This window comes from Chionomys nivalis, chromosome 1 (genome assembly GCF_950005125.1).
Source record: "Chionomys nivalis chromosome 1, mChiNiv1.1, whole genome shotgun sequence".
Classification (NCBI taxonomy): Eukaryota; Metazoa; Chordata; class Mammalia; order Rodentia; family Cricetidae; genus Chionomys; species Chionomys nivalis.
This window is the reverse complement of record NC_080086.1, coordinates 132,326,551-132,354,308: the sequence shown is the minus strand read 5'-3', so window position 1 is coordinate 132,354,308 and position 27,758 is coordinate 132,326,551. Positions and strand designations below refer to the sequence as shown.

General features: G+C 44.8%; 1 protein-coding gene across 1 annotated transcript in view; it reads right to left on the bottom strand.

Moving 5' to 3' along the window:
- Xdh (xanthine dehydrogenase) overlaps nt 1-27,758 on the bottom strand; it is a 66,570-nt gene that overhangs the window by 5,982 nt on the left and 32,830 nt on the right. Inside the window, exons 14-32 of the mRNA XM_057780168.1 lie at nt 26,966-27,150; nt 25,225-25,399; nt 24,469-24,552; nt 22,733-22,902; nt 20,389-20,512; nt 19,154-19,273; nt 18,235-18,331; nt 16,891-17,015; nt 15,981-16,114; nt 15,480-15,567; nt 15,274-15,360; nt 10,849-11,040; nt 10,504-10,649; nt 9,673-9,754; nt 9,088-9,183; nt 8,392-8,520; nt 7,715-7,789; nt 6,443-6,495; nt 3,663-3,777 (exon numbers count right to left, since the gene is read on the bottom strand). Coding sequence (XP_057636151.1) covers nt 3,663-3,777; nt 6,443-6,495; nt 7,715-7,789; nt 8,392-8,520; nt 9,088-9,183; nt 9,673-9,754; nt 10,504-10,649; nt 10,849-11,040; nt 15,274-15,360; nt 15,480-15,567; nt 15,981-16,114; nt 16,891-17,015; nt 18,235-18,331; nt 19,154-19,273; nt 20,389-20,512; nt 22,733-22,902; nt 24,469-24,552; nt 25,225-25,399; nt 26,966-27,150 — 2,277 coding nt within the window. The remainder of the gene's footprint in view (nt 1-3,662; nt 3,778-6,442; nt 6,496-7,714; nt 7,790-8,391; nt 8,521-9,087; nt 9,184-9,672; nt 9,755-10,503; nt 10,650-10,848; nt 11,041-15,273; nt 15,361-15,479; nt 15,568-15,980; nt 16,115-16,890; nt 17,016-18,234; nt 18,332-19,153; nt 19,274-20,388; nt 20,513-22,732; nt 22,903-24,468; nt 24,553-25,224; nt 25,400-26,965; nt 27,151-27,758) is intronic.

Here is a 27,758-nt window from a genome sequence, read left to right as displayed (position 1 = left end):
GTCTGGGTAAAGCATATGAGAAAGCAGTCAATAAACTGTATTGTGGCTGAATCCAAAGCATCCTGGGTTTGTAGATCCTATAAGGCAATAACTATATGATGGAGGAAGGTCATTGGTTAAAAAATAAAGAAACTGCTTGGCCCTCATAGGTTAGAACATAGGTGGGTGGAGTAAACAGAACAGAATGCTGGGAGGAAGAGGAAGTGAGCTCAGACTCGATAGCTCTCCGCCCTGGGGCAGATGCGATGAACCTCCGACCCAGGATGGACGTAGGCTAGAATCTTCCTGGTAAGCACATCTTGGGGTGCCACACACATTATTAGAAATGGGCTAGTCCAGGTGCAAGAGTTAGCCGAGAAGAGGCTAGATATAATGGGTCAAGCAGTGTTTAAAAGAATACAGTTTGTGTGTTGTTATTTCGGGGCATAAACTAGCCAGGTGACCAGGAGCTGGGGCAGCAGAAACAAACCCCGCAGCTCCCTACAACAAAATGGCCCCCAACGTGTGGACAACTATATCCACAGAAAGCCTGAGAAAGCTTGGGAAAGAATAGAGTACAGCATGGCTTCTTGGTAGCAGCAATCTCTTGGTTCTGCTCTGCTTGCCAGAGGCAAGCAAGCACTCTCATCTAAGAGAGGCTTCCTGTCTCAGCTTTAGCTGCAAAACCTTGCAGCTCTTTTGAGAGGTCCTGCCACGAAACACTTAAACGGTGTTGATGAAAAGCTGACTGCATGCTTGTTTGTTTTCCGCCGTAACAGGAAAAAAGTTGTGCTGTTTTAAAATGCTGGCTTTCTAGGCCGTCCTGCCAGGGCAAACTCTGACTCTTTCAGACAGGCAGGCCGAGTGTGGTCTGTGAACAGAATGCCGCAGCTTGCTTGCTGGCAGGGACATTGAAATGCCACAGAGTTGTGGTGATAAACATGGCTACAGCCGCCGGTACCTCCGCCATGAGGCTGGAAACCTAAGGAATGGGCTGCAAAGCCATGGCTTTAGTCCTACTGATATTGCTTAGTAATTCAAAGGCTCGTGTGGTCAGAAAAAGAGAAAATATACAGTAAAGAGAGATTCAAAGATAAAGAAAACCTTTAAATGATTTACAGTATGTTTAAAAATATATGCAGGCTAAAAGTTAAAGTTCTTAAAAGTAAAAAAAAGGAAGAAAGAAAGTAGTTGAGTGTGGTAGTACACACCTTTAATCCCAACACTTGGGAGGCAGAGAGAGATTGACCTCTGTGACTTCAAGGTGTGGTAGCACATGCCTTTAATCCCAAGGCCTGGGAGGCAGAGACAGAAAGATCTCTGAGAGTTCAAGGACAGTCTGGTCTACAGAGTTATTCCAAGACAAAGATATACAGAGAACCTGTCTCAAAAAGTCAAAAAAATATATAAAAATAAATGAAATAGAGTTAATATAAAGCTGTACAAAGATGGAAAATACACTGAGAATTTTGATACTGTATGCTATTATGCTCTCTTTGAATTGTTTGAATGCTGAGGAAAGAGCAACAGATGCTAAAAAATATTTGTTTAAATGCTGCTGAACTAATCCAACATAGATATTTGGAAAATACCTTGACTTCAGAATTTGGATCTAAGGATATGATACTTTGGAAAAGAGTTTCTTCTTTTGTTTTCACAGAGGATGAAACCCTGTGGATTGTTTCTATGACAATATGGTATGATGGACCATGCCCTCCCGAAAGGTTGCTGTGAACACCCTCAAAAAATTACTTCACTCAATTGACGACTGAGATGAACCTAGCACACAGGTTATACCCTGAAATATCTGATTAACAGCGCCCCCATTCAGCAGGAAGCAGTTTGGAGAGAAATAACTACGTCCATATTCCCAAATATTGTTTATAAATGTTCTTTTACATTTAAAGGGGGATATGATATAGGTATGAATAATTTGCATTGATATGGATTTTGCTTTAGTGATTTAAATTTAAGGTCAATTTTGTTATATGTATATGTATTTCTGATATTGATTAAGGTATTGTGATTGTGTAACTCATGTAAAAATGTTATGTATATAAGTTGTTAATGAATAGTTATCTATAATAGTCAAGTTTGTAGTCATGTTAGATTTTCTAGATGTACATAGATATATTTTAGATAGACATTCTTTATATCTTTCAAAGACTACGGAATATGCTATTTAATATTTTAATAACTTAGGACTTTTCATGACAATGAGACACTCTGCTCCTGGCAGCACCAATCTACTTCAAGAAGAAGATGGGCATCGAAGAGGATCCTTATGGAGTTTGATAGCCATTTGGGCAAGAAACTGCTCTTGCCTGGACTGTTGCATAAACTGGACACAAAGAACCTGCAGAGAGAGGACTGCTGAACTTGCCTAAAGGTGAGATGATCTTTCGGGGTTCCTGACCCATGAAATTGTCTGCGAGACATTCTGCAGGACACAGCAGATAGTGACTGAACTGCCTTTGAAATTTCCTGCTTCATGGAAATGCCTGCTGGAAATTATGGGCCTGTAGGCCAAAGATGGATGCCCCAATGGTACAGAAGAACTTTGGATGACTGTCAAGGCAGAGAGATGTCTCTGTCATTTCTAGAGTTTGAAAGTTGCTTATTTCTTGTTTGTTTAGGTAATATTGTATCTTTCTGGAGTCTTTGATGGAGTTGAAGAATAGTTAGTTATAGTTATAGTTTTCCTTAGTTATGATAAAGATAAAATAGATGTAAATATTGTAATTTTTACTTGATAACTGTTTTGTTATATGTAATTTTGCTATGTTAAAGTTAAAGCCTTCCTTTTTTTTCTGTTTAAACAGAAAAAGGGGAAATGATGGAAGAAGGTCATTAGTTAAAAAATAAAGAAACTGCTTGGCCCTCATAGGTTAGAACATAGGTGGGTGGAGTAAACAGAACAGAATGCTGGGAGGAAGAGGAAGTGAGCTCAGACTCGATAGCTCTCCGCCCTGGGGCAGATGCGATGAACCTCCGACCCAGGATGGACGTAGGCTAGAATCTTCCCGGTAAGCGCATCTTGGGGTGCTACACACAGTATTAGAAATGGGCTAGTCCAGGTGCAAGAGTTAGCCGAGAAGAGGCTAGATATAATGGGTCAAGCAGTGTTTAAAAGAATACAGTTTGTGTGTTGTTATTTCGGGGCATAAGCTAGCCAGGCGACCAGGAGCTGGGGCAGTAAGAACACAGCCCGCAGCTCCCACAACAACTATATTATTAAATAACTGGGGAGGGGACTTAGGGTATCACTTAGTTGGTAGAGTTCTGGCTTGTATGCGTGAGGTCCTGAGTTTACTCCCCCTAATAAAATATATATTAAAATAGATAAATGATTGAAATAATACAGGAAGAAGATTTTGTGGGGGGACAAATGATCCGCAATTTAAATCCAGTGTCCATTAGCAGCAGCTTGTGGAAGATGTCCCACTCCCACTCAGTGCTGCTTTCTCTACGGCAATGACCTTCACTGAGCGAGGGCTCAGGCAGAAACTACGTGGCTCATGGCCTAAGGTGGGTACTTGTTGGTCTTCATGGGCATTCCCCTGCCTCTGACGTCAGGCCTGTTTCCTCACCAGAGAACATGCCTCAACCAGCAACTCAGACGGCAGCAGTGCGGCTGTTTTTCTTCTCTTCCCTCTCAGGCTAAAGGTTTGCGCATGTCTTACCTTATGGTCCCCTGTTAAGCAGTCGATTTCTACTTCGGAGCAAGCCACCCCATAGCTGAAATAGTGGAAGGGATTCCCGGAGTTTGTCTCAAAGCTATAGCCAAGGTTAGGTGTCCTATACAAGAAAAGAGGAAAAGGCTTGTGTTAGGCAAACTCACCCCTCTCCATCCATACTTCCCACCCCATAAATCTGTAAATCCTAAAGGTCCTTTGTTTTCATTCAGCCATCCTCCCCAAAGCCCAGGCCTTTCAATAACTCTGAACTTTTAATGAAACCCAGATATTCTAGAGCATTTGACTTGTGTGTCATTTTTCCAAAAACCACAGTATAAGCATTCTGTACAACCTGGCAGCATTTAGCAGAAGCGTGTTGGTTTCTATGTGGTAGCGACAACAGTGACAGACATGCCTGGTCTCTTGAAGGGTGGGAAAATCACTTCCTCCAAGAGTGAGCCAGAATTCAAGGTCCTCAGCACCGCGACTCGGCCTGGGATGGTTCTGAACTGTTCTCACAAGTGCACCTGCTCACCTTCCTCCAGGTGAAAGGTCACATGATCAGGGCCTCAGAGCAGTCTGGGAGCAGCTTAAGCAGCCATTTCCCATCTCCTGGCCCCTTTGGAACTTCAATGAGTGATTTGAGAAAAATGTTATTGAGAGAAACAGATTTTGCATTATGTGTGTGTTTCCTTTGCAGAACCTGATTGTCCTGTACCATTGCCATAACATATGTGGGAACCACATGCATGCATATTTACCACCCCAGAGCTTAAAGTATACTGTCCCTACAGTATTCCAAATTGCACATATACTTACTATATAATGTATATTTATTTATATGATTATATGTTGTGGAATAATCTTGTTGTACACTGTGAAGATTTGTCATTTGGATTGGTTTAATAAAAAGCTGAATGGCCAAAAGCTAGGCAGGGTTTTCGCGAGAGAGAGAACTCTGGGAAGAAGAACAAAGATGCAGGGAGTCGCCAGCCAGATGGAGAGGAAGCAGGATGGGTATATAGAACAAAGGTAATAAATCCATGAGACAGCACGTAGATGGATAAAAATGGGTTAATTTAAGTTGTAAGAACTTGTTATCAGCAGAGCTTTCATACTAATAAGAAGTCTCTAAGTGGTTATTTGGGAGCTCGTAGGAGGGACCAAAAAAATCTGCCTACAATTATATAATGTAAGCACATAATACTTACACACACATATATATGTATACATAATAATGTACATATAATAATATATGTGAACTGACATGACTAGAACTCACCCTCAAACCAAAGCAACACAGGGCTGAGGGACAAGACTATTCCCCCAAGGAACTTCACTGTCTTTGAGCTCTGAAGTCACCTTGCTTATCTAGGTGGCCATTTAGAAACCCTACCTGTGCTAAAGAGTCAGAGGAAGTAGGAGGAATTAGTTTGCATTTGTGTGGGATCACTGGGGTGGATGGCCTTCGTTATCAGCAGCCTGAATGCATTAAAGTCACCCAGGAAACAGAGAAGCTCAAGTGAGGCAGGGAGCCCCTGTCTGAATGTGGACGCACTAGCCCATGGACTGGGGTCCAGGACCAAATAGAAAAGGAATGGAAAGGGTGAGCAGAGCAGCAGTGTGCAGCCCTTTGCCTCCTGACTCGGGCTGCAAGGGCTTTCTGTGCAGCCTCAGACTGTGAGACCCTTCCTTTCCCAGCTTGCCTTCTCTACAACAAAGAGAAAAGTAACCGATTCCTCTGTTATGAGCAAAGCATTTTATTCTCATATGAATATAAAGTGCTCATAATAACCACATATTCATCCAAGACATTTTAAAACAAACATGAGATGTTTTCAGTTAAATTTCCCAGAAACATTATGATGGACATTTGTGACATTTAATTTTAATTGTCAACTTGATATAATCTGGAATTGCCTGGGTAGTCTCAGTGAGGAGCTGCTTTGACTGGTCTGGCCTGTGGATACATCTATGAAGGGTTTTCTTGGTTGAGTTCTATGGAGGGGAAAACCCATCCTGAATGAGAACATCATCATGGCATGGGCTGGGCCCTGGACTGTGTCTGAGAGGAGGAGGTGAGCTGGGTGCAAGCATGCATTTCTTCTCTGCCTTTAACTGTGGATGCGCGGTGGCCCAGTAGCTCAAGCTCCTGCTACCACAATGATGGACTGTAACCTAGAACTATGGGATGAACCCTTTCTTCCAATTGTTTCTTTTATCAGGGAATTTTATCATAGCAACATAACAATCAATATAATCATACTTTTTTAATAACTTCAAAAACAGATGGGAGGGGTCTCCAGCTAATCACACTGTGACATACTTTTAAGACTGTAGAATGTGTGTGCTCTCTTCTATGTCCCTTCTTCTGTGCTCACTGCACTAATAAAAGTTACACCGTACTCTGTATGTTGTAAGAGACCCCTAAACCCTCCTGTTCTCCCAGGGGTGAGTCACTATGAAGAAACCCAATGACTTCACAAGGAAACACACAGGTTGCCCAAACACCTGTCATGGTGTGACTGAGCATCATATTCTGCAGAATCCAGGACAGGACTGTCCTCTCTTAGGAAATAGCACACTCAAAGGCCAGGACTAGAACTGGGGTCTTCTAATGCAGTGGCTCATACATAGTTGGTAATTGAATGTAACAAAGCCTCTTTAGACACAAGGCCCACTGACATAATGAGAGATTTAGGGACACTGCGTTTTTTTGGCTGTGGGATAACCAACCTTCAGAGCTGTTGGCACACAGAAATGGAAGGGAAAAGGATCATACTTACTTATAAAATCCAGTAGCAGACAAACTCACTGCACTCGTGTAGGCAGCCATGACCTTGAGGAAGACAATGGCCATCAGGAAGGTACAATAGTGGTTTCCAAAGACCCAGCCCACCACTAAGTTCTTCTTATTCCCATATTTCAGATGACAGAACTAAGGCTTAGAGAAAGCAGCCTTTTGACCTAGGATCTCACTAGACACATGATGCGTGTTGGTGTCATCCGCTCATGATGGATGCTGGACTACAAGGCTGGCGGCAGAGGACAAAGCTCAGAACAACAGGTTGAGTGGAAGGAAATTATTGTCAAGGCTATTGTGGAAATGTTACATTTGCCTGACAAATGCACAAGTGACCAGCATTAAGCCAGATTAGCGCTTATAGTACCTCATGCACGTGGAACTTAATGAGTGTGGGAAGGGAAGTTAAGATCACATAAGACATGGAAAGAGAGTAGATGGGACATGAGAGCTTGTTTTCTCTAAATCTGTTGACATGGGGCTATACTATCACATGGTTCATGGACAATCCCATTTTGTTACTTTTGCCTCCTTGTCCCCTCCCGTGTGTGTGTGTGTGTGTGTGTGTGTGTGATGCTAGAGCTGAACATAGGGCCTTGCCTACTCCAGGTAAATGTTCTATCACTGAGCTATATCCCTAGCTCAGGCTGGCAACTAATTCACAATCCCCCTGCCTAAACCGAGAAATACAGGCATGCAACACTTCTGAGAATTCTTAGCATGCAGACATCTAGTCTAGAATTCAGACAGCTAGGCTCATTCTTATTGGAAGTTTCTGTTTGATCACTCCTGGCGTCTAATGGGACATCTTCTAGGTCTCTCACAGATGACATAATGTTGGCCCCTAGATGCAAAAGTTGGGTTAGGGGAGAGGCTGCCAAGGAGACCCTCAGAGACATGGAGTTTTGAGAAGACACACCTCTTTTGGGCCTGCTGGACATATGTGTGGATCCATGCCTGAATGAGCCATGACATCACGAGGAGGTGCTTAAGGCACTCACTCCACCCTTCTAAGCTTGGAAGGCTGACCCCTAATCCAAACAAACATCAAGATCTTGGGTCAAAAATTTTCCTCAAGTCACTCCCCTCAAGGGCCCCATGAAGCATAAGCTTGTCCCTGCCCTGTGACTCAGGCATAGCTTCCTCTACTTGTGTGTGACTGAGTTGTCATCTACATGTGTTAGGTAGGGACAGAGGCACTACTGTTGTTGATATACTTCTTTGCAAAAAGTAGCATGAACCAGCTCAGACTTACCCAGTCTTCCCAGGAGCCTTCGGGTTTCTTTTTCTTGAAAGGTTCCAGCCTTTTCAGTATGACCTGGCAAGCTTCCTGGAGGAACCCCAACACACACCAGGCATGTCAGTGTTTTGCCCTCTGTAGCCCAGGTGACATTGTAAGCCACTTGTAAAACCCAATGCCCTGCAGCACTACCTCCAAGCTACCCTCTGACCCTGATAGTGGGCTGCCATTGGCCTTTGTCTAGAGAGTCCTCCTGATACTATGCCTAAACTACAGAGAGGGAACTGCTGAGGGAATCCCAGGGAGGCACCTTCTCCCATCATGCTCCTTGTTTGAGTATATCTCTCATGTGACAAAGAGGCAAGTAGCTGGAACTCAGCTGATCCCTATTAATTTCAGCCCATTATCTTGTGATAATCCTGGGTTCTAATCCTGGGTAGAGTGATTTCCCAGAAGCCCCTGCTTGCCTTCCTATCCCCCTCTCATTCTGTAGCCAATTCTCCTGGCTTTGGTAGAAACAGTGGTGCTGGAGTTTCTCTATTGGCTGGGTATATGGAGGGATGGCAGCCTCACGGGTAGCAGAGCGAAGTCATGACCACGGCCAAAGAGCCTACACGAATCTACTTTCTCTTGAGACCCCAAACTCAGAGCCCATTCTCAGACACGCAGGCTCCCCTAGGTGTGTCACTTACATAAACAGCCTGGCCGTTGATGTCAGCGCTGGCAGAGGCAGCCGTGGGAGAAGTGTTGGGGACAGTGTTGGTGCTCGTCTCGCTGATGTAAATCTTGGAGGTAGGGATTTTCAGAGCTCTGCTGGCCACCTGAAGCAAAGGAGACGCGACTCTGAGAAGGAGGTTATCACAGAGCAAGCTGCCTTCTTCCCAGGGCAAAGTTTTACTGTCTGAGGCAAGAAACAGTCTCCTACGCTTTATTATTTGGCCTGGAATGTTGTCTCACCTGACTGAGTTTGAAGGAGTACTTTTTAGTGGGGTCTGGTTGGCTTAGACATCCAGAAACCCCTGTGAGCAAATACTGGATTTTTTTTTTAACCCGGATAAACTTCAAGAGCCAAGCAGATATTCCGACTACAATCCAGCACCATTAGCCCAGCTCCCCTGAGAGGTCCAGCAGAGTGAGGGAAATGAGCTGTTCTCATACATACGATGAGCTCAGAGCCCAGCATGGCAGTGATGGACACTTCCTCAGAGATTGCATAGTCAAACATTTAGCCCAGATATGTAAAGAGACCAAGATGGGGAAGACTTGCCCAAGGCCATGTATAAATGTGCTCTCGGGCCTGTCACTCCTCCTGGAACATCACACTCCTCAACTTCCCCCAGCAACTTCCAGACTCCAGACATCCCAGACATGGTCCCCAGGCTTCTCACCTGAACCATCTTGGTGTGAAGACCTTGGCCCATCTCAGTACCCCCGTGTGTCAGCAGCACCGAACCATCAGTATACACATGGATCAGGGCACCTCCCTAAGGAAGAAGAAAGGCCAGACACAACATTTGGTAAATTCTGCTGCAGTTCAAGCTTTGAAACTGAAGGTACAGAGTCCAGGAAGGAGAGAACCATCAGCCAGGTTTTAGATAGAAACCCAGGCAAAACCACACAGCATAAACCTGGTTATTTAATTAAGTAGCCCTTCGGGAGTACGCAAAATGCTTTCCTCCCCGCCTCCCACCTTATGCTGAGAAGAAAGTAGGTCATTCCTCTCTGTACCAATGCTATACCTGAAGAAACAGAACGAAGAAACGGAGTATCTGTGTATAATCTTGCAGTCATAAAGGCCAGAACTAGAAGTCGCCCCCATCCCTGTCTCACTGCTCCTTCACACACTACACCAACGGGGTGTGCAAATTTCACTTTATTTCAACAGCAGAAGAGCCCTGGTCAGATCTGCAACCAGTGATGAGGGATGCCTCTTGTCACACCAGAGGATGTGGCCAAGTCATTTAAGTAATTACCTGGTTCAGAAAAGGAACTGTGAAGCTTATTCCAAACTTGGTTGGGATTATGCACAGTCCTCTCTTTTTCCAACAATTCTCCCTGGAGAGAAAAGAACATTCCAGATCTCATTCTGTGGACAGAGATCCACCTGCCTCTGCTTCCCAAGTGCTGGGATTATTTCAGTTAACATTTTTGTATTAAATCAGAACAGGACATCCTCGGAGCCATAAACATAGTCACTATCATAATTAGAGGCAGAAATCTAAGTTCTGGTCTTCCAGTGCAGGTGGTACAAACTTCAAAGTACTATAGACTATCCTCCCTAAGTGACTTTGCATTCAGACAGTGTACCCTAATGACCTTCGACTGTCCTTGTCCCAACGAGGATGATAATGATCCTTTCTCAATATATTTGTTCAAACAAGTAATTCTGTGAAGACGATAGAGCCAATATAATTATCCCGACTTTAGAGATAAGTTAACTGAGGCCCACTTCAGAGACATAGGATAACTGCCAATATCAAATGTATTTGCTAATGTCAAAGTTATCTGTGTTGGTCCCCAACCAATTCTTTCAATAATGTGGTACTCTCAGAAAGTGCACAAATCGATACAGATGAACCTCGATTGATGGACTCTGATGCTGAGTGAAAGCTGACAGTCCCTTGTTGCTGGGCTAAAAATCTTCATCTAATATCAAGGAGATAGTTATCAATGAGCTAATTGGTTCAGTAGCTTCAGAAGTTGTCCAATGAACCATCAGCTTGTTATTTGGGGATAAGTAGAAAGGCTGAACCACAGCCAAGCGAGAGCGCATCAGAACAGTAGACACCCCACCCTGCACCTACTTGTTGAACTTCTCCACTTCCTTCTTGCGAGCATAATACTGAGAGCTCTCTATGCATTCATCCCAGCACCTGGGCAAGGTGAACACCTCCAGCTTCTGGTTGAAATGAGTCAGGTCTCCTTCTTTGTACATGTTCTTCTTCCGTACCTTCCCAAGAAGAGAGACACTTAGGTCTTACAGCTTCCGGGTGCTTCCTGTTTATACTCCCTGCCCCAGGAGATGTCCTAGATAAGAGTCACACACACACACATACACACACACACACACACATACACACACCCCACCACCACCACAACAACAACAACGCCGCTGCCAAGAATAAGCTTAGGCTGTTAGGCCAGCTCACCTCCTCTGCGGGTAGTCCACAGGTCACGGCAACCTCACTCATCCAGTGTTCTGCGATTAGCATCCCCTGAGGACCCCCGAAGCCTCGGAAGGCTGTGTTGGAAGGCAGATTGGTCTTACATATCCTCCCAGTGCCCCGAATGTTGGGTATCTTATAGGTGTTGTCCATGTGGAATAGAGCTCGATCCATTATCTGAGGCAGAAGAAACCAAAGAGCATAGGAACTAGAAATCCACTGACTTCTCTCACGTGTCAGCACAGGAAATGAACTCATGACTGTGTTCCCTAGGCCAGCTGTGAACATCTCTGTTTCAGGCCGTGTTATTTCTCCTCTAGGTAACTTATCCTCCTATGCAGGTCTCCAACTGGTCTCCGTCATGGAAATCCTTCCCAGGACCTCCAGTTGGAACTGTTTGCTCCTTTCAAAAGTAAAAAGGTGATTTTTTTGGTCCACTGCAGGTTTGTTCTCTTTTAAAGATTTGAGGGTGTGAGCCTGCATGTGCCCATGTGAAGGCATGTATGCATGCGTGCATGTGCCTATAGAGGCCAGAAGAGGCTGCCAAAGCCCCCAAAACTAGAGTTGCAGGTGGTTAGAAGCCATTTGACACAGGTCTAGGAACTAAACATTGGTCCTCGGGAAGAACAAGTGCTCTTAACCCTGAACTATCTCTCTAGTCCTATAAAATTGTTTTATTTCCACTAAAATTGCACTATAAAGAGTCAATCCCTATGTAAGTCACGTTCTGTGAGCCAGCAGTCTCTTCCAAGGTTTTTCCTCTACATTCCTGAAGCAGCAAGGCACCTATAGTTTATAAAGCTGCTGCTTCTACGGGTTGGTTGGTCGGTCGCTCAGTAGGTCTAGTGTTTGTACATGTCTGTGTGTATACACATTTGTGCATGTGTGTATCTGCTTGTGGAGGCCAGCGGTCAATGCTGGACATCTTTCTCAATCATGCTTCTCCTTCTATTCTGAGACAGGGTTTCTCACTGAACCAGGAGCTCATGGATTTGTCTAGAATGGGTGATCAGGAAGTTCCAGGGACTCACCAGTCTCTGCTCACTCCCTGTCCCCAAACACTAGGACTGCAGGCAGGTGCTGTGGTATCTGGCTTTTATGTAGGTGCTGGGGTCAAACTCAAACCCTCATGTCTGTGCACCATGTCCCCAGCCCCTTTTCTCACATATTTAGGTCAGCTTCTTCATATTCATATCATATTTCAGGGTCCAGTTCCAGACTGTCTCTTTCTTTTTTTTTTTTTTTTTTTTTTTTTTTTTGGTTTTTCAAGACAGGGTTTCTTTGTATAACCCTGACTGTCCTAGAACTTGCTCTGTAGATCAGACTGGCCTTAAACTCACAGAGATTCACTTGCCTCTGCCTCTCAAGTGCTGGGATTAAAGGTGTGCCGCCACTACCCAGCTTAGACTTTCATAGTGCCTTCCCAATTTGGAAAGGGGAAGTTTTGTCCCTGCCTTGTCCCCTTTCCTCCCCAGACATACTAGCTTCCTATCTCTCAATATAGTTGTATTTTGGTCAAATCAAAATACTCAGTTTGCTATTATAAATCTGTACACATTACAGCTCAATCAGGAAGTTACTGTGTGATCTCTCCCTCTCTCTCTCTCTCTCTCTCTCTCTCTCTCTCTCTCTCACACACACACACACACACACACACACACATTTTCAGCTCAAAGATAATCATTAACTTTAGTTTTTCATTGGTTTTATTTTCTATGTATATATTACTAATCCTTGTAAAGTTTCTCTTAATCTTTTCAGTTTCATCAGATTTTTTTCATTTGTTTCATAGAAAAACAAGAAACTATTTCTGGAGCTGACTGACCTACTCTAGTTTAGCCCAGCAACCTGCTAAAGCCACTGTCCAGCTGCTGCCTGTGGTGTCACCTTCATACCCTCCCCGGTTCCCCTTGCCTCTATATTTTTCTGTTCCTGGAACTCCAGTGTTTCTCTTTCAGTTCCACTCACTCTTCTTTGGGTGCGTTTGTTAGCAATGCCTCAAGAGTGGGGGTACGTCTAAGCTCAGAGTCAGAGGAACAGGATGCTTGCTATGGGACTGCATCTCCTAGATACTTCTAAGATGCTACACCCCTGAAGTCTCTCCAGCATGGCTGCCTAAACAAGACCTAAACAACAACACTTACAGATGCGCTAATGTGGAAAATGGAAATCCCATGGAGCCTCAACCCTAGACCAAGCACTACAGGCAGCCAAGGGGCGCTGAGAGCAGAAGAAACAGTCTTCCCCAGGGAAGTGACCCACTTGACTATGTAACATAATAGAGACTAAGATGCATTGATGTATTTAGGAGTGTGTGTGTGTGTGTGTGTGTGTGTGTGTGTGTGTGTGTGTGTGAAACAATAATCTTTTAAAAAGAGGCCATGAATTTGAGAGAGAGCAAGGAAGGGGTTAAGGGGAAGAAAAGGAAATGATGTAACTATATTTTAATTTTTAAGAAAAGAATGACTATACACATTTACTGTGCTCTCACTCTTAACTGGCTCTAAATAAGAGTCTTCATTGTAAATTTACTCATTTCCCATTGTATATCAATACACATTGTATATTCTAATTCCCCAATACTGAGGAACAACAAAACACCTTCTCAACTCTGGAAAGAACTGTTTTTACTTTCCTAAACAACTCTAAAACTCAGTATCCAGTTTTCTAAATTTCATTGTGAGCCCATTTTCCTCTATTGCACTCGCTAAAGATGCTCTTTTTAAATCTTAAAACCTATGTCCATTAGTTTGGGGCTATATTTTTACATTGTTTCTTGATAGCGTCTTTCACTGTCTGTTCCCCTTCTTTGTTTTCTGAAACATCCATGATTTGCACTTCCCGGACTGCTCTGAGTTTTCTCGGTTCTTACCCCGCAGTGTTCTCTCTTCAGGGGACGGCCATCAGGTTTCCTTCAGCCTCTCTTACAGTTTTAATAAACAAGAGCTCATTTTCACTCTTGGACCAGCCTAGTGCTGCGCCGTGCTGCTCCCTCTCCACGGCGCAAAGCCCAATCTTCCTGAGGCGACAAATGCCGCCGTTCATTGCTTTTGCTGGTTTGTTTCATTTTGGTTCGAGTTTCGTTCCCCAAGTATAGTTTCATTTTTCCATGAATAAATTGCTTTTTGTGTCCTTCTTCTCAAGTCCATTTTGCTTCATTTTACAATCCTATTAACTCCTTCCTTTCTTTCCTTCCTTTGTTCCTTCTTTCCTTCTTTCGCTCCTTCCTTCCCTCTTTCCCTCCTTCCTTCCATCCTCTCTTTCTGTTTCTACCACCTACGGTTTCTTTGTGGCAGAAACAATGCCACCACCTAGAGCTCGGTGCTCAAAGCACATTTATGGGACTGAATCACAAGGTTTTACGACCTTTGGGGATAACTGCTGCTTGCTTGTCGTCTGATTTACCCTAAAACACCAAAACCTGTCACCCATGGCAAGAACATTAGAAATACTTTATGTTGTAAACACTTGTAATAGTAGGTAGGAAGTGTAACATTTTCTAACTGAAGTAATCAGCTCCTAGCACAGGGGGAGACCCCAAAGGGCATAACAGGAAACCTGTTTTTTCTGGATTGTTACTTTAAAAAATAGGAATCTATACAAGTATAGATATATAGTCTGGTCATAAAATTAGGATAATAACTTTTAGAAAGTACTACCAGCAAGGTACATTTATTAATTCTCACAGATGATTTCATTTCACATACTGCCCCTACTTTCTTTCTTTCTTTCTTTCTTTTTTTTTTCCTTTTTAAACTACAGTGATTGTTTTACTTGGGGGGGGCGTGTCACCGCTTGCATGAATAAGTCAAAGGACAACTTGTGAGAGGCAGCTCTCTCCACCGTTCCAGGATTAGACTCAGATCGCCAGGCTTGGTGCCACACACCTTTGCCCACTGAGCACCACCTGGCAGGCCCTATTTTATTTTTGGATTTTTCGAGACAGGGTTTCTACGTGGCTTTTGGTTCCTGTCCTGGAACTAGCTCTTGTAGACCAGGCTGGCCTCGAACTCACAGAGATCCGCCTGCCTCTGCCTCCTGAGTGCTGGGATTAAAGGCGTGCGCCACCACCGCCCGGCTGTTTATTTTATTTTAATGACCAAGTATTCCAAGCTCATCAGCCACTGTGGCAGCAGTAAGCCATGGCCATTTCTGCTGATCTTGTCCTTGCTTAATACAGAAACACCCAAGGACCATGTTCAACATTACTCAAAGTCCTATCCCGGGAGACAGAAAGCCAACACTGATATACAATATGAAGACTTCCCCCTCTCAACAGGCATTGCTAAGATACTACATAGATGTGTAGGTAGGATAAGGTAAGATATATAGATGTTCCAAGTAAACAGCAATGCCAGGGCATGTCCTTGATCTCCCAGTCACCCCTTAGGACATACTGATCCTACTTACACCCCGAGAGAGATCCTCAGTGTTCCCACCATTGCTGAAGTGAGCCACCTCCAGAGCCACTATTTTCCCAGTCTTCATGAAGCCAACCTGATGAAGAGAAAAGCATCCTCAATAGAACCCACATCTCTCTGTCTCTGATCCATGTCTGTCTGTCTCTGGTCCATCCCACCTGCTTACACTACCCACGGGAACAGAAGACCAAGAACCTTGTATTTAGCCAGGAAGGGATGTCTGCCACCAGTTATCAGCATGTCCTCATCACGGTCCAGCATGCAGCGCACAGGGCGGCCTGTCCTGGGACAGGGAGAGACCAAGAAGGTTAGAAACCTGTGAGCCTCCAGAAGCCCATGAGTCTCATGGATGCTAAACAGGAAGGAGTTCATCTTCGTCTGTGCATTGAGCTTTGCAATGAAGATACTGTGCTATGTAATACAAGGAGTGCCAGGCTGAGTCCTCTCCTCACTCCTAGGGAGATTACAGCCAACTATGGAAAATAAGACATGGACACACAGGTTCATGTGCAAAGAGACTAGTTAGGTTGCCCTTGCCTTTATGTCCAAGGATTCAAAACAGAAAGCTGAGAATTCAAAGCATCGACAATTACTTTCGGCAGGAGGAGAATCTAAAATGCCTTCCTGACCCAGCTGGCCTTATTCTACTTCCCAGAGACTCTAATTATGGTACAAGAAGAAAGCCTAAAAACTCACTTGTATGCGGCCAAGGCCACTGCCGTGGACAGCACAGTGCTCCGGGTCTCCTTCCCTCCAAAGCCTCCTCCCATTCTCTTCACTCGGACTACAATCCGGTTATCTGGAACGCCCAACATCTTTGCAACAAAGCTCTATGCAGAGGGGAAAATAAAGTATATAGCCTTGCATTGATGCGTCCTCTGACCTTTTTCCAGGGCTGACCTTAACCTACTCAACGTGCAAGGGCCTAAGCACGGCTATACATTCTAGTATTCCTGGCATAAAAATCCTCCTCACCTCCCAGTGCTGTCTGATGCCAGGGTCTAGCACTCACTGGTCACCTCATACCAAATCAGGCAACTCAACTCGCATACTTGCATTTAACCATTTAACCACATGGACAAGATCGCAGCATACTTTCAGAGCAAATCATCATCTCATCTGGCAAAGGCTTTTACATCAGAGAAGTAGGAGCAGATACCAAAAACTTTGGCAACTTCTATCATACTACAGGTCATCAAGAAAAATCCCAGCTGTGGCTGCTAAGTTAGCGGTCCCCATGACTATCACTTAACACCATACATGATTTTAAAAGATGAGAAATGTGGGCAGAATATGCCCTGGCCAAGGCCACGTAGCAATAAAATGATAAAAAAAAAAAACCCCGAAGACATAATAGGCTCTACTAAAAGTATTAAAATGTATCTAATTGATGCAATAACACTCACAAGCTCCTTACTCATGAGAAAACGGAAGCAGAAAAAGTTAAGCGATGAGTTCAATGCCACCTTGTTGGTGACAGGGTCTGTTCCCATGACTAATACTCATGCCCCTTTTAGCACCCGTATCTACTTCCTCCCATTCCCCGCCCTGTCCACCTAGTTTGCTAGGGGATCTCTTGTCACTGCCACGACTGCTCTGAGCTGACCTGGGTCTTCATGGTGTTCTGCGTGCCCACAAAGAGCTCCATCTCTCCTGACTCGCCTTTGGGGACAGCAATGGTGCAGTTGGTTTCCAGGTAGAAGTGCTCCTGGCCACCGATATACAATTCTCCTGGAAAAGCAACCAGAGACCCCTGATGAGCCCTGTGCTGTAGAGGGGTATGCCTGCTGTGATGGCTAATCTCAGTTGTCAGCTTGACACATCAGTTGGAGAACTCTCTCCATCAAGTTGTCTTGTGCACACATCTGTGGGGCATTTCCTTCATTGGTGATTGATAGAGGAGGCCGTCCCCGACTGTGGACAGTGCTGCTCCTGAGAAGGCGGGCCTGGGTTAGTTAAAGAAGGCCGCTGAGCAAGTCAAAGAAAGCATGCCAGTTAGCATCATCCCCACTTGGCTGCTTCCGTTCCTGCCTCTAGGCTCTCGTTGGCTTCCCTCGATAATGGACCTGTAATCCGAATAAACCCTTTCCTCCCAAGGTGTTTCTAATCAGTGTTTTACCACAGCAGCTGAGAAGCAAAGCAGAACATTTGCCCAAGGAAATATTCCACCAAGGAACCACCTGCTGGCAGGTGACCGCTGGGTTTCCCAACCGGATGCGGATGCCAAAGTATCTTAAAGCCCTAGCACTCTGGGAGTTACATCTGTTCCTCTAATCCTCCTCCCATCAATGAAGCCAGAAGAGCATTAACTACATCAGGCTCAGTCTTCTCACCGCAGCCACAGGGCATCTGGGATTTCTAAAATGATCGTTGTAAAATTTTTAGAAAAGGCGAGAAAAAATTGGCAGCTATGACTGAAAACATGACTATCTTTCAGAACAGAAGCAATCACTCTGTTGGAGACCTAGTGAGCCTGCTGGTGATTTAGCAATGCCCAATGGGTCAAAGTAGAAAGGTATTCTAAGGGAGCTAATGGGTAACCTTGCCTTGGGCTGGGATCTGGGATCTAATTGACAGAGTCAGAGTTCAGGAAAGAGAGGGAAGGGCAGAAGCTCACTGATGATGGGTAAGGAGCATTTTCAGGCATCTGGAGAGAGTCTGGAATTTGTCCCAAAGCTGGACACATCTGGGGCCATTGTCCTGGCTACACAGCCTTCCAAAGACATAATGTAGGATCACTTAGGTACATCCAGCATTAAGATGGGAGAAGGGAGATAAAAATGAGAAAGGCTCCATCCCTGCTAACTGCCTCCAATTTCATTCCAAACATCAGAGGGCATCTTATGTGAGAAAATCAATCACTTCCTTTCTCCAGGGCTCCATGTGTTTCTCTTGGATTTAACTGACAAACCAAGGTCCCCATCCCTTCTTCCACATGGTGCCACCATACCTGAGACCACGTTGTCAGCTTCAGAAAAGCCTTTCTTGAGATCACCTTTCTCAATTTTTATCTCAGAGCCATAGAAGGAGTTGTTCTTTATAGCATCCTGAGGGTCAGAAATGAAACTTCAGTAACAAGGCTTGGGCGGGGTGGGGGTGATGGGAAGATGATTCTGACCAGGAAGAGAGGGGCTTTCTGAAATGCTGCCTCTCTCTCCTCTCAAATTTGCCTCTATGTAGTTATTCATACTCTTTAAGTGTGTTCTACTGGAGCTTAGGGAATTGTGTTCTGTCTGTCACCTCAGTGGCAGATAACCAGCTGAGTTTTCTGGAAAAGAAAAGAATTCCAAGGAAAACCAACTGCATCTGAAATGTGGGGCAAGGGGAGCTCAGTTTGGCCTTTAGTGAACTGAACACAGGATGGTGAAAGGTGAGGTTTCTCTGGAGCATAAACTCTAGGACTGCAAGGAATTCTGAAGTCTGTTAATTTATGATAGGGTTACATCTCAATAAACCCATCATATTGAAAATATCATAGGCTAATGATTCAGTGTACCTAACACACCAAGTGAACAACATCGCTTCAACTAGCTGACCTTAAACAAAGTCTGAAAACCTCTATTAGCTCACAGTTGGGGAAAAGCCATCTATCACACACCTGGTTTTCACATGCAGCGTGGGCTATCGTATGTGATTCGAATACTGTACTGAAAGTGAGAATCTGTGCATTTGTGGGCTATGCTTGTACGCTGTTGGAAATCTGAAGAACTGATGTAATTTAAACATAACCAAGGGAAGCTGGGTGCGAGCTGTAGCCAAACACCCATGTGCTGATCAAATTGAATGTTCCATCTCTGCCAGGTCCTCCAAAGGAAGGCTAAGAGGGATAAGAGCTGACTCCTCTATAGGAGCAGCCCGTTCTCCATTACCTCGATTGTGATAATGGCCGGTAGGTCTTCATAGGTTATTTTCACCCCGTTAGCAGCTCTTTGAGCATGTTCTGGGGTGTCAGCAACCACAGCACCAATGATGTGCCCGACACAAGTAACCTAGGATCAGAGACAGGTTACTGAAGTTCATCAAGTTCCTCAGGAAGCAAATCTCCATGGATACTCTAACAAGGCAAAGGTGGTCCCCACCCTTCAGTCAGAGCACATTGTTGGGATGCTCTCATGCCTTTCCATTTCCTGACCCTCCTTCCTGAGGACATGAACCTCCTCACAAGACCACTGGTACCACGATAGAAAGAGATTTGAACTCAATGCCCAATTCTTATATTTTCACTCTGGTAGCTTATTGAGAAGCTGCATGGGAGAGAATGTGGACAACAGCTTTCCTTGTCTGCCATGAGCCAAACGGGAGGCATGGCCCCAGCAACTGTCTGTCAATGGACAGAGGGCTCAGTGATTACGAGCATGTGGCTCTCGGAGAGGACCTTTGCTCTATTCCCAGCACCCACATGGGCTCACATTCACCCACGAATCCAGTTCTAGGGGATCTTCTGATCTCTGCAGGCACCAGGTATGCATGTGGTACACAGACGTATATGCAGGCAAAACCCTCAGACACATAAAATAAAAATAAGTAAATTTAAAAAAAAATTAGAGATAAAGACAGATCCGGGAGACAACAGGATGATGACCAGATCACAGCTAACTAAATATTGATTCTCTCAGCTTCGGTATCTTCCCACCAGACGCCTTTCTTTTATGTCAAATCTTCTCAGAGTCTACCCTGCGTCTTATAATTTCATCTAGATCAGCAGTTCTCAACTGGGGGGTTTCGACCCCTTTTCTTGTATCCTGCGATCAGATAGCTATCTGCATTGTAATCCACAGCAATAGCAGTGAAATAATTTTTTGTGGTTGGGAGGTCACCACGACATGGGAACTGTATTAACGGGTCACAGCATGAGAAAGGCTGGAAACCACTGTTCTAGATGCTCCTAAGCTGCCATTTTGGCACGAAGTCTCCTATTATGCCAGAACAGCAATTATCAATTAAATAACCAAATAGCACATTCTGTCCCTTTGTGGGTTACCCTAAATACTGATCAATTACATGATGACCACAATATATGCATGATTAGGGATTTGGATCTATGAGCACAAATTAAATCTATGACATTTATTCCAGTTATTTCTGATGGCAAGTCTAAATATACCTTATCCTTTGCAAAGACAGTCTCGTCATTGAAAAGGCCAGTTACGTTACTGTGAGGAATATCTTCTTCAGTGAGAAAGCAAACAAACCCTGGCACCTTCTTGGCTTCTGAAGTGTCTATGTACCTGGAGAATGAGCAGAGTGAGAGGCCAGGTCAGCAAACTGTGACAGGAGACACATCATGCTTGCATAGCCCATCTCATCAAATTATCTTTCTCTACCTTCTGCCTTCTTCTATCCTGTCCTGAAAACAGTGATTGAATGCCTTCCACTGTGCTAAATACCGCTGGGGATATAGGATGGATAAAGGATCACTTATCAGATGTTAGTCCAGATAAAGTGGACTCCAAATACAGAAAGTCTTATCCAAGAGAGCAGCAGTAACTCTGGAGAACTCTGGTTAAAATATATCTAAAGCATTTTGGGACCTTTGCTATACCATGGATACAGTGGCCCTGGACATCTGCTCACAAACCAATTTCTCTTTATACAGCAATAGTGCCATGCCTATAGCAGGGAATCTTACACACAGTTAGGCAATGTTGGCCTAGAAAGAGGATGCTCAAGTTGATCAAGTTTAACAGACTACAGAGCAGAGGCAGCTCAGGGAAAGTTCTAGAAGTACCTTGAAGGAATCATCTTCAAAACAGTTAATCCTCATTTAAAAGAAAACAAAAAACAAAAGAATAATTACCATTATCTCCATGTTACAGTTAAATTTGGGGAAGTCAAGTAGCTTATCCAGTCTCCCAGCCAGAAAGCAGCACATCTGGGGTTAGAGCCAAGGGTAGCCATGGGGATACTAGGCAAGAAAGCTTCACCCTTCCGACCCACCCATTCACACATTGATGGGATGGAGGTTGCTGGAGTGTAGACAATGAGTCATGACACTGCTAACATGGGCTCAAGGAAAGGACCGAGGAAAAGGACTCACACTTAGCCCTAGCTGTCAATCAACCATTACAAACACTTCTCCCAAGGCCTAGGAAAGTTGATTACCTGGGTAGATATTTTGTCTCTAGCTCACCATGCTCAGAGCATTTCTCTAGGTTAGGAACCCCAGGAAGGGAAAGACTGATGGGGAGGGCTGGGTTTGCCCCAAGGCAGAGTGAGAGAGGAGAGAGAGAGAGAGAGAGAGAGAGAGAGAGAGAGAGAGAGAGAGAGAGAGATTGATTGATTCCCGGCTGTCCTGCTCAGTCAGCCACAGGTACTGTGTCCAGTGCTACTAGAGTCCAAAGCTCAAAGCTCAGTCTCTGGCTGTAAACATGCAAAGGTGTCGGGCCCAGTTCCTAATGCTCCCTGGCTTCAAACACAGTCCCTGCTACCTGCCAATCACATCACCTGGATCAGGCAGCTCCTCCTGCCTATGCCTTAGCTCCTCGGCTGCACCTGCCTACAGGGTTGTTGTAACGAAGAAATGAGGCAATATATGTAAAATGTGTGAAACTCGGTGGCATACACCAAGCGCTATGTTGAGTGTTAAGTATTATGCTCACCGCTACTGTGGCTATGGTGGTAATTCTTGCTGTTCGTCTCTTAGCATCTAACAGGTATGGATGACTGTTTTCTCTGCTAGGTGTGATGTTGCTACATTTGGGGACCCTCACAAACACCCTGATACAAAACTCCAGAGCAGGTACAGGTCTCAGCAGCTATGCCTGCCCTGTAGCTCTGCGAGGATTCGATCCCAGCTTTGTGAGGCTAAGGCTAGACTCTTTTCTGTAGTGCTAGCTAGCAGTTTTTGGGTTTTGTTGTTGTTGTTGTTGTTTGTTTGTTTGTTTTGTTTTGTTTTGTTTTTGATGTTCTGCATGTGTTCAGTCCGGTCTCTGAATGTACGTCCTACCTGGTCCTGTTAGGAGCTTATCACCGATACTCACAGGTTTTCAGGCCAAGAGTGACCTCCTTGCTCAACCCTCAAACTGTCCTCTTACCCTCCCACTGGAGAACTTCAGGTACCATGTGTGGAACCCAAGCCTTCCTGCTGCTCTCTGATGGGTTTGAGAGGATTTCCTACAAGCTTTGTTTTTCTATCCCATTCCCTCTGGATTCCCTGCTTAGCCTAGATATAATGGGGAGGGCCTTGGACCTTCCCCAAAACAATGTGCCTTATCCTCTCTGAGGAGTGGATGGGGGGTGGGGTAAGTGAAGGGAATGGGAGGAGGGAAGGGAGTGGGAACTGAGATTGGTATATAAAATGAAAAGAAGATAGTTTTTCTTTTTTTAAAAAAAAGAATATATGTATAGGGCTTCCTGACTCGGCCTATGATGGAGAATCCTCAAGCGGCCTTCATCTTCACTTCCAGCAGAGCGTGCTTCTCACTGACTCCTTGGGACACAATACTCACGTGATCTTAGCATGGGCCTTGGTGCTGGTGACCAGCTTGAGAGACAGCTCATTCTCATAGCGGGGAATGTCATCACAGTACACAGCCTGTCCTGATGCCTGCATCTCTGCAGCCAGGTGAGGCAGGGGCCGACCCACCATATCCTCCTCAGACTGATCCTTGGGCACCTCCTGAAACAGTATGTTCACCAGTTAGACTGAGCTTCTGAGGACAGACACTGATCCTCTATAGGCCCAGGGTATGTTGAGAACTAGGGAAAGCCAGAGGGCAATTAAGAAGTCACTGACAAGGTATTCATAGTATAAATATATCAAGAAACAAAAGAACCTAAATATACAATGAGCTACCAACTGGGTTATACTGTATTCATACAGTGGAATAGTATGCAACCTTTAAAACATAATTTTTAAGAATTTAAAGCAGAAGAAAGAATGCTAATATCAAGTATAAAACATTCTATATGTGTATGTTTATTAATTTTATATAAATAGCACATGCTACTAACATGCATGTGTATCCACATAAGCAAAAGAACGAAACAAAAATACAATGACTTTCTCTTGGAGGTGAGATTTTGAGAGACTTTTATTTCCCTGTTCATACTTCACTATAGTTCCCAAAGTGTTTTATTAATTTTATTATCAATTTCTTTCCTATGTATTTTTCAGAGTAGTAAAGTGTGTAATATTTACTGAGCACTTTTGTGAGCCACAGACTTAGAAGTGGTTTAATTTTAGTTTTGGTACTAGAGACGGATCGAGGCCTTACTGTTGCCAGGCCAGTGCTCTAGCACTGAACGCCAGTCCTCCCCCACTCTGTGAAACAAGTCACCATTGGCCACATGTGCAGAAGGGTCTAATCAACTTTCCTAAAAAGCTCAGTGGCGGTTTGTCCGAGGTTACAGAGTCAAAAAGAGATGGACTTTGGACTCTGATCAGGCAGCCGTGTCCTAGAGTTCATCCGTGGGCCACCAACTCAGGGCTCAGCAAACTGCTGCCCGTGCTTGGTTCTTTAAATAGTTACTGAACTTGTTCACTCAGATGATATGTTTTGTTTTTAGAGACAGAATCTCCTGTTTCCCAGGTGGTACTCAAATTTTCTATGTAGCGGAAGACAGGCTCAAACTCTTTCTGATTGCCCTGCTTCTACCTCCCAAGGGCTGGGATGATAAGGTTGCCCCTCCACGGCTCTTTTACGTGGTTCTGGTTCTGAATGTAGGGCTTCGTGCGTAAGTGAGCACTCTACCAGCTGAACAATAGCCCCAACCCATCATTATTTATATGTTTACAGCTGTTTTGTGCTTCAGCGGCTGAGCTTAGACATGACAATACACTGTATGAACCCCAATGGCAGTGTTGATGGGAAATGTGCTGACCTTGTACCTAGTGCACCCCAAAACTTGTTAGAATGATGTGTTTGTTTGCATATGCTCATCCGTGCGTACATCTTCAGGAAGATTTTTAGGCTGGCACATTAGGGGTCAGGAAGGACAAAATAGGTTTTTCTTTTCCTTAAGGAACAGGTGCAGTTTATCACCCAGTCCTAAGAGAGAAACAGGCGAACTAGGACAAGAAGCTGCATTGCAACAATGCGACCCTGGTGTTTTTCCCTGGATGTTCATGTATGGGACTTCAAGCATCTGCACACCATTTAGTCAGCCATTTGCCAAAGCTCAGCCTTGAGTCATCGTGTGTGGCCGCGGGGCCCCTGAAATTAAACATGCCTTGTGTACTCACTTGGAAAAGCTGGACGTTAGCCGGAGGGTCCTTCTGAAAGAGCAGAGTGGCACTGGCAAAGGTGGGGTCCAGCTTACCACACATCTGTGGAGGTGACAGAGGAGGCTAGGATTACTTCGTGTCACTTTCCGTCTTCCGTCCACGAGTAATAAAGACGATGCATCTCCTCCCATCTTGTCACCCCCATTCCCTTACCCCCATTCCTTACCCCCTCATCTCTCCATTCCCTCACCCCCACCCCCTCATTCCTCTATCTTCTCTTCCTAGCATTTTGAGTATGATGCTGCATCTGTCTCAAAATTCAAATGTGTGCTCTTGGGACTCAGTATCCAATAACCACACCAACTACATCCCCAGCCTCCTTGATCTTGTGCCCTGGATGCTAACTTCTTTCTCCAACACCCCTGGCTTTCCACATTCATGCAAGATGTTCTCTTTGTTGGAATACCACCCCTCACCACACCTTCCTTAAAGTCTTCCTTACTCCCTTTTACTCAGGAAGTATTTAAAGATACAGAAGGCAGTCACATGTAACCTCAAAAAGAACACGCTGGTGTATAAATCCCTTTACTCAGTGTGATTCCAAATCTGCCTAGAAAGTGAGACTTCCAGGCCCAAAGGCAGACATTGGTAGGTGAGGTGGGTGCACTATCCCCAGGTTTCCCCGACACCTGCTCTTTTATTCTCAAATGTTGAAAGGGGAGGAGCAACTTCCCGCCCAGCCCAACCTGCTGCGGCCCCAAACATGGTGCTCACATTCTCGAGGTTCGCTTTGCCCAGCTTCTGGAGGACTGTCAGGTAGAACTTGAAGAAGAAGCTGAGGGTCAGGGTCCGTCGGAACTGGATCATACCACCAGGGGCATTGGGGGCCAGGTGCAGCTCCTCTGCCAGGCCAGCACACACATCCTGCAGCAACTCCTCATTCCAGGACCTGGAAGAGGGCAGAGTGTGGGCTTGCTTCCCCCCATCCATTTCCATCACTCAGTGTGGGGCATAGCACCCAAGCCTCTGCCGAATAGGCAGGCAAAACTCGACCTTCTGGTACCTTAGTCCCTCATCTTTAAAAGCATATACAAAGATAGATAGATAGATAGATAGATAGATAGATAGATAGATAGATAGATACATAGATAGATACATAGATAGATACATAGATACATAGATAGATAGATAATACATACATACATGTATCTAGATATATAGCAATCTATATAAATAGAAAGATATCAATTTTTCTTATTTTAACTTTTGAGATTGTAATATAATTGCATTTTTTCTTTCCCTTTCCTCTCTTCAAACCCTCTCATATAGCCCTCCCCACTCTCCTTCAAATTTATAGCCCCCTTTTTCATTAATTTTTATTGCATGCACATATAGGTATGTGCATACATACATTTTCCTATATATAACCTGTTCTGTTTGTATAATGTTACTTGTACATATTTTTTTTAGCTCCAAATAGAATAGTTACTCTAGGTTCTTACAATATACTAGGCAATTGCCTAAGTACTTTATATGAGTTGCTAGTTTTCATTTAATTAAACACTGTGGTAGGGAGAAATCTGATGCCCATTCTAGCACTGAGAAATTTTGACATAGAGGGACAAAATAACATGATTCTGCCCCTCATCTGGTTAGCGGTGGAGCCAAGGAATCAGATTTCACAAGTTCATCTCTGTCTCTTTGATGTGGTCATTCTAAGGCTCACATAAGGTCATACCAGTGAAGCCCCCAGCACAACTGCTACCATGTGGTGGCCATCATTGTAGTGGTAGGATTAATAATAGAGATAGGAATAACAGTGGTGATGGCAACAGTAAAATAGTGGTAATGGTGGTGGTAGAAATAATGGTGACACCGCCACCAGCAGCAGCGGTCCTATTCATTGTAATGGTTCCAATGGCAGTGAGAAGCGCAGTGGTAATCATAGCAACGGTCACACTAGGCACAGACGCAGCAATAGTAGAAGCAGTGGCGTCAATAGGCAGGGCGCCAGAAAGCTGCTGCCACAGAGTTGGTAGTAGTGATGACAATAATGCTATCGTCGGTAGTAACAGCAGCAGCAGTTGCGACAGCTGTGTAGTAGGAGAGACAGTGATGGCAGAAAAGTGACCGTACTAACACGCTGCTAGCAGCAATGGTGCAACGGTGCTCATGGTTTGCACTGGTGCTGGCAGCACTAGCAGCAGTAAGAGGAGCAGCAGCAGGAATGCTGCTAAGATGACCCCTACAAGCGGGTGGTCAGTGTCTGTTCCTAGCCATAGTCAATGGGAGTCGCAGCAACAGTAGTAGGAGGTACCACCAGTGTTAGCTATGCAGTGATAGTAGAATGAATGAGAGCAGCTGCGGGACCAGCCGCAGCAGCAGTCAGAACTAACTACACTTAGAAGCATCGCCAGGAGGAGCGATGGGAACAGCAGCACCAGGAGCTGCGATGGTGACACCCCAGACGCCACTGCGGCAGTGCAGACAGCTTCCCGGTGCAGCCCGTGCTTACTTGGACGGCTGTCTTGAAGCGGTCTTGAGGGCTGAAATGGTTCTATCGGCCATCCCTCCGTAACAAAGGGACAGTTCCTGCACCTCGGTGGTCCCTGGCTTGAACAGGACTCTCATGCCGCTAGTCACCTTGGCAATGTCATCTTCTCTCCGGGAGGCCTGCTTGAAGGCTGAGAAAAACTCACCCTAAAGATAAAAAGAAAAAAAAAAAAAGAATTGGTCTTCCCCACAGTTCACAAGCATAGTGAATGGCCAGCATGAAGCATAAGGACTAGATAGGAGCAAGAGAATTGGGGAGGATGTGGCTGTGCCTTGGAAATTGGTGGGGAGCAAAGACAAGACATATTCTTAGACTACATTTTTATAAGTTCCAAGTCACATTCTCAGAAGCTGGAAAGAATCCAGACTTCATTGCCAGTCAGGTGACTCAGGGATGGGGTGGCGTCTACAGAGCGTACAACTGGAAGAAGAAAGATAATGCCACAAAAACTCCCAGAAAACCATCTTGGTGCCAGTATCAGAATCCACTGTCCCCTCCAAAGACCTCAGTGAGAACTCTTTGGCATGTTGCCTTTCTAGTTGGGACAGGATGATGTGGTACACCACCTCGCCTGTGGCTCCCAGATAACTGTAACGTGTTCCTCCCACCAGGGTACTGTGGATTGACACATCCTGGTTACTGTGAGCCTGCGTCCTGCTATTAGGCAACTGTTGCTTTATGCTAGAAGCAAGCTTCTCTCCTGGGCCTGAACCAGGTCTGTTTCTATGGAGAGGAGGGTAAAATGAATCACTTT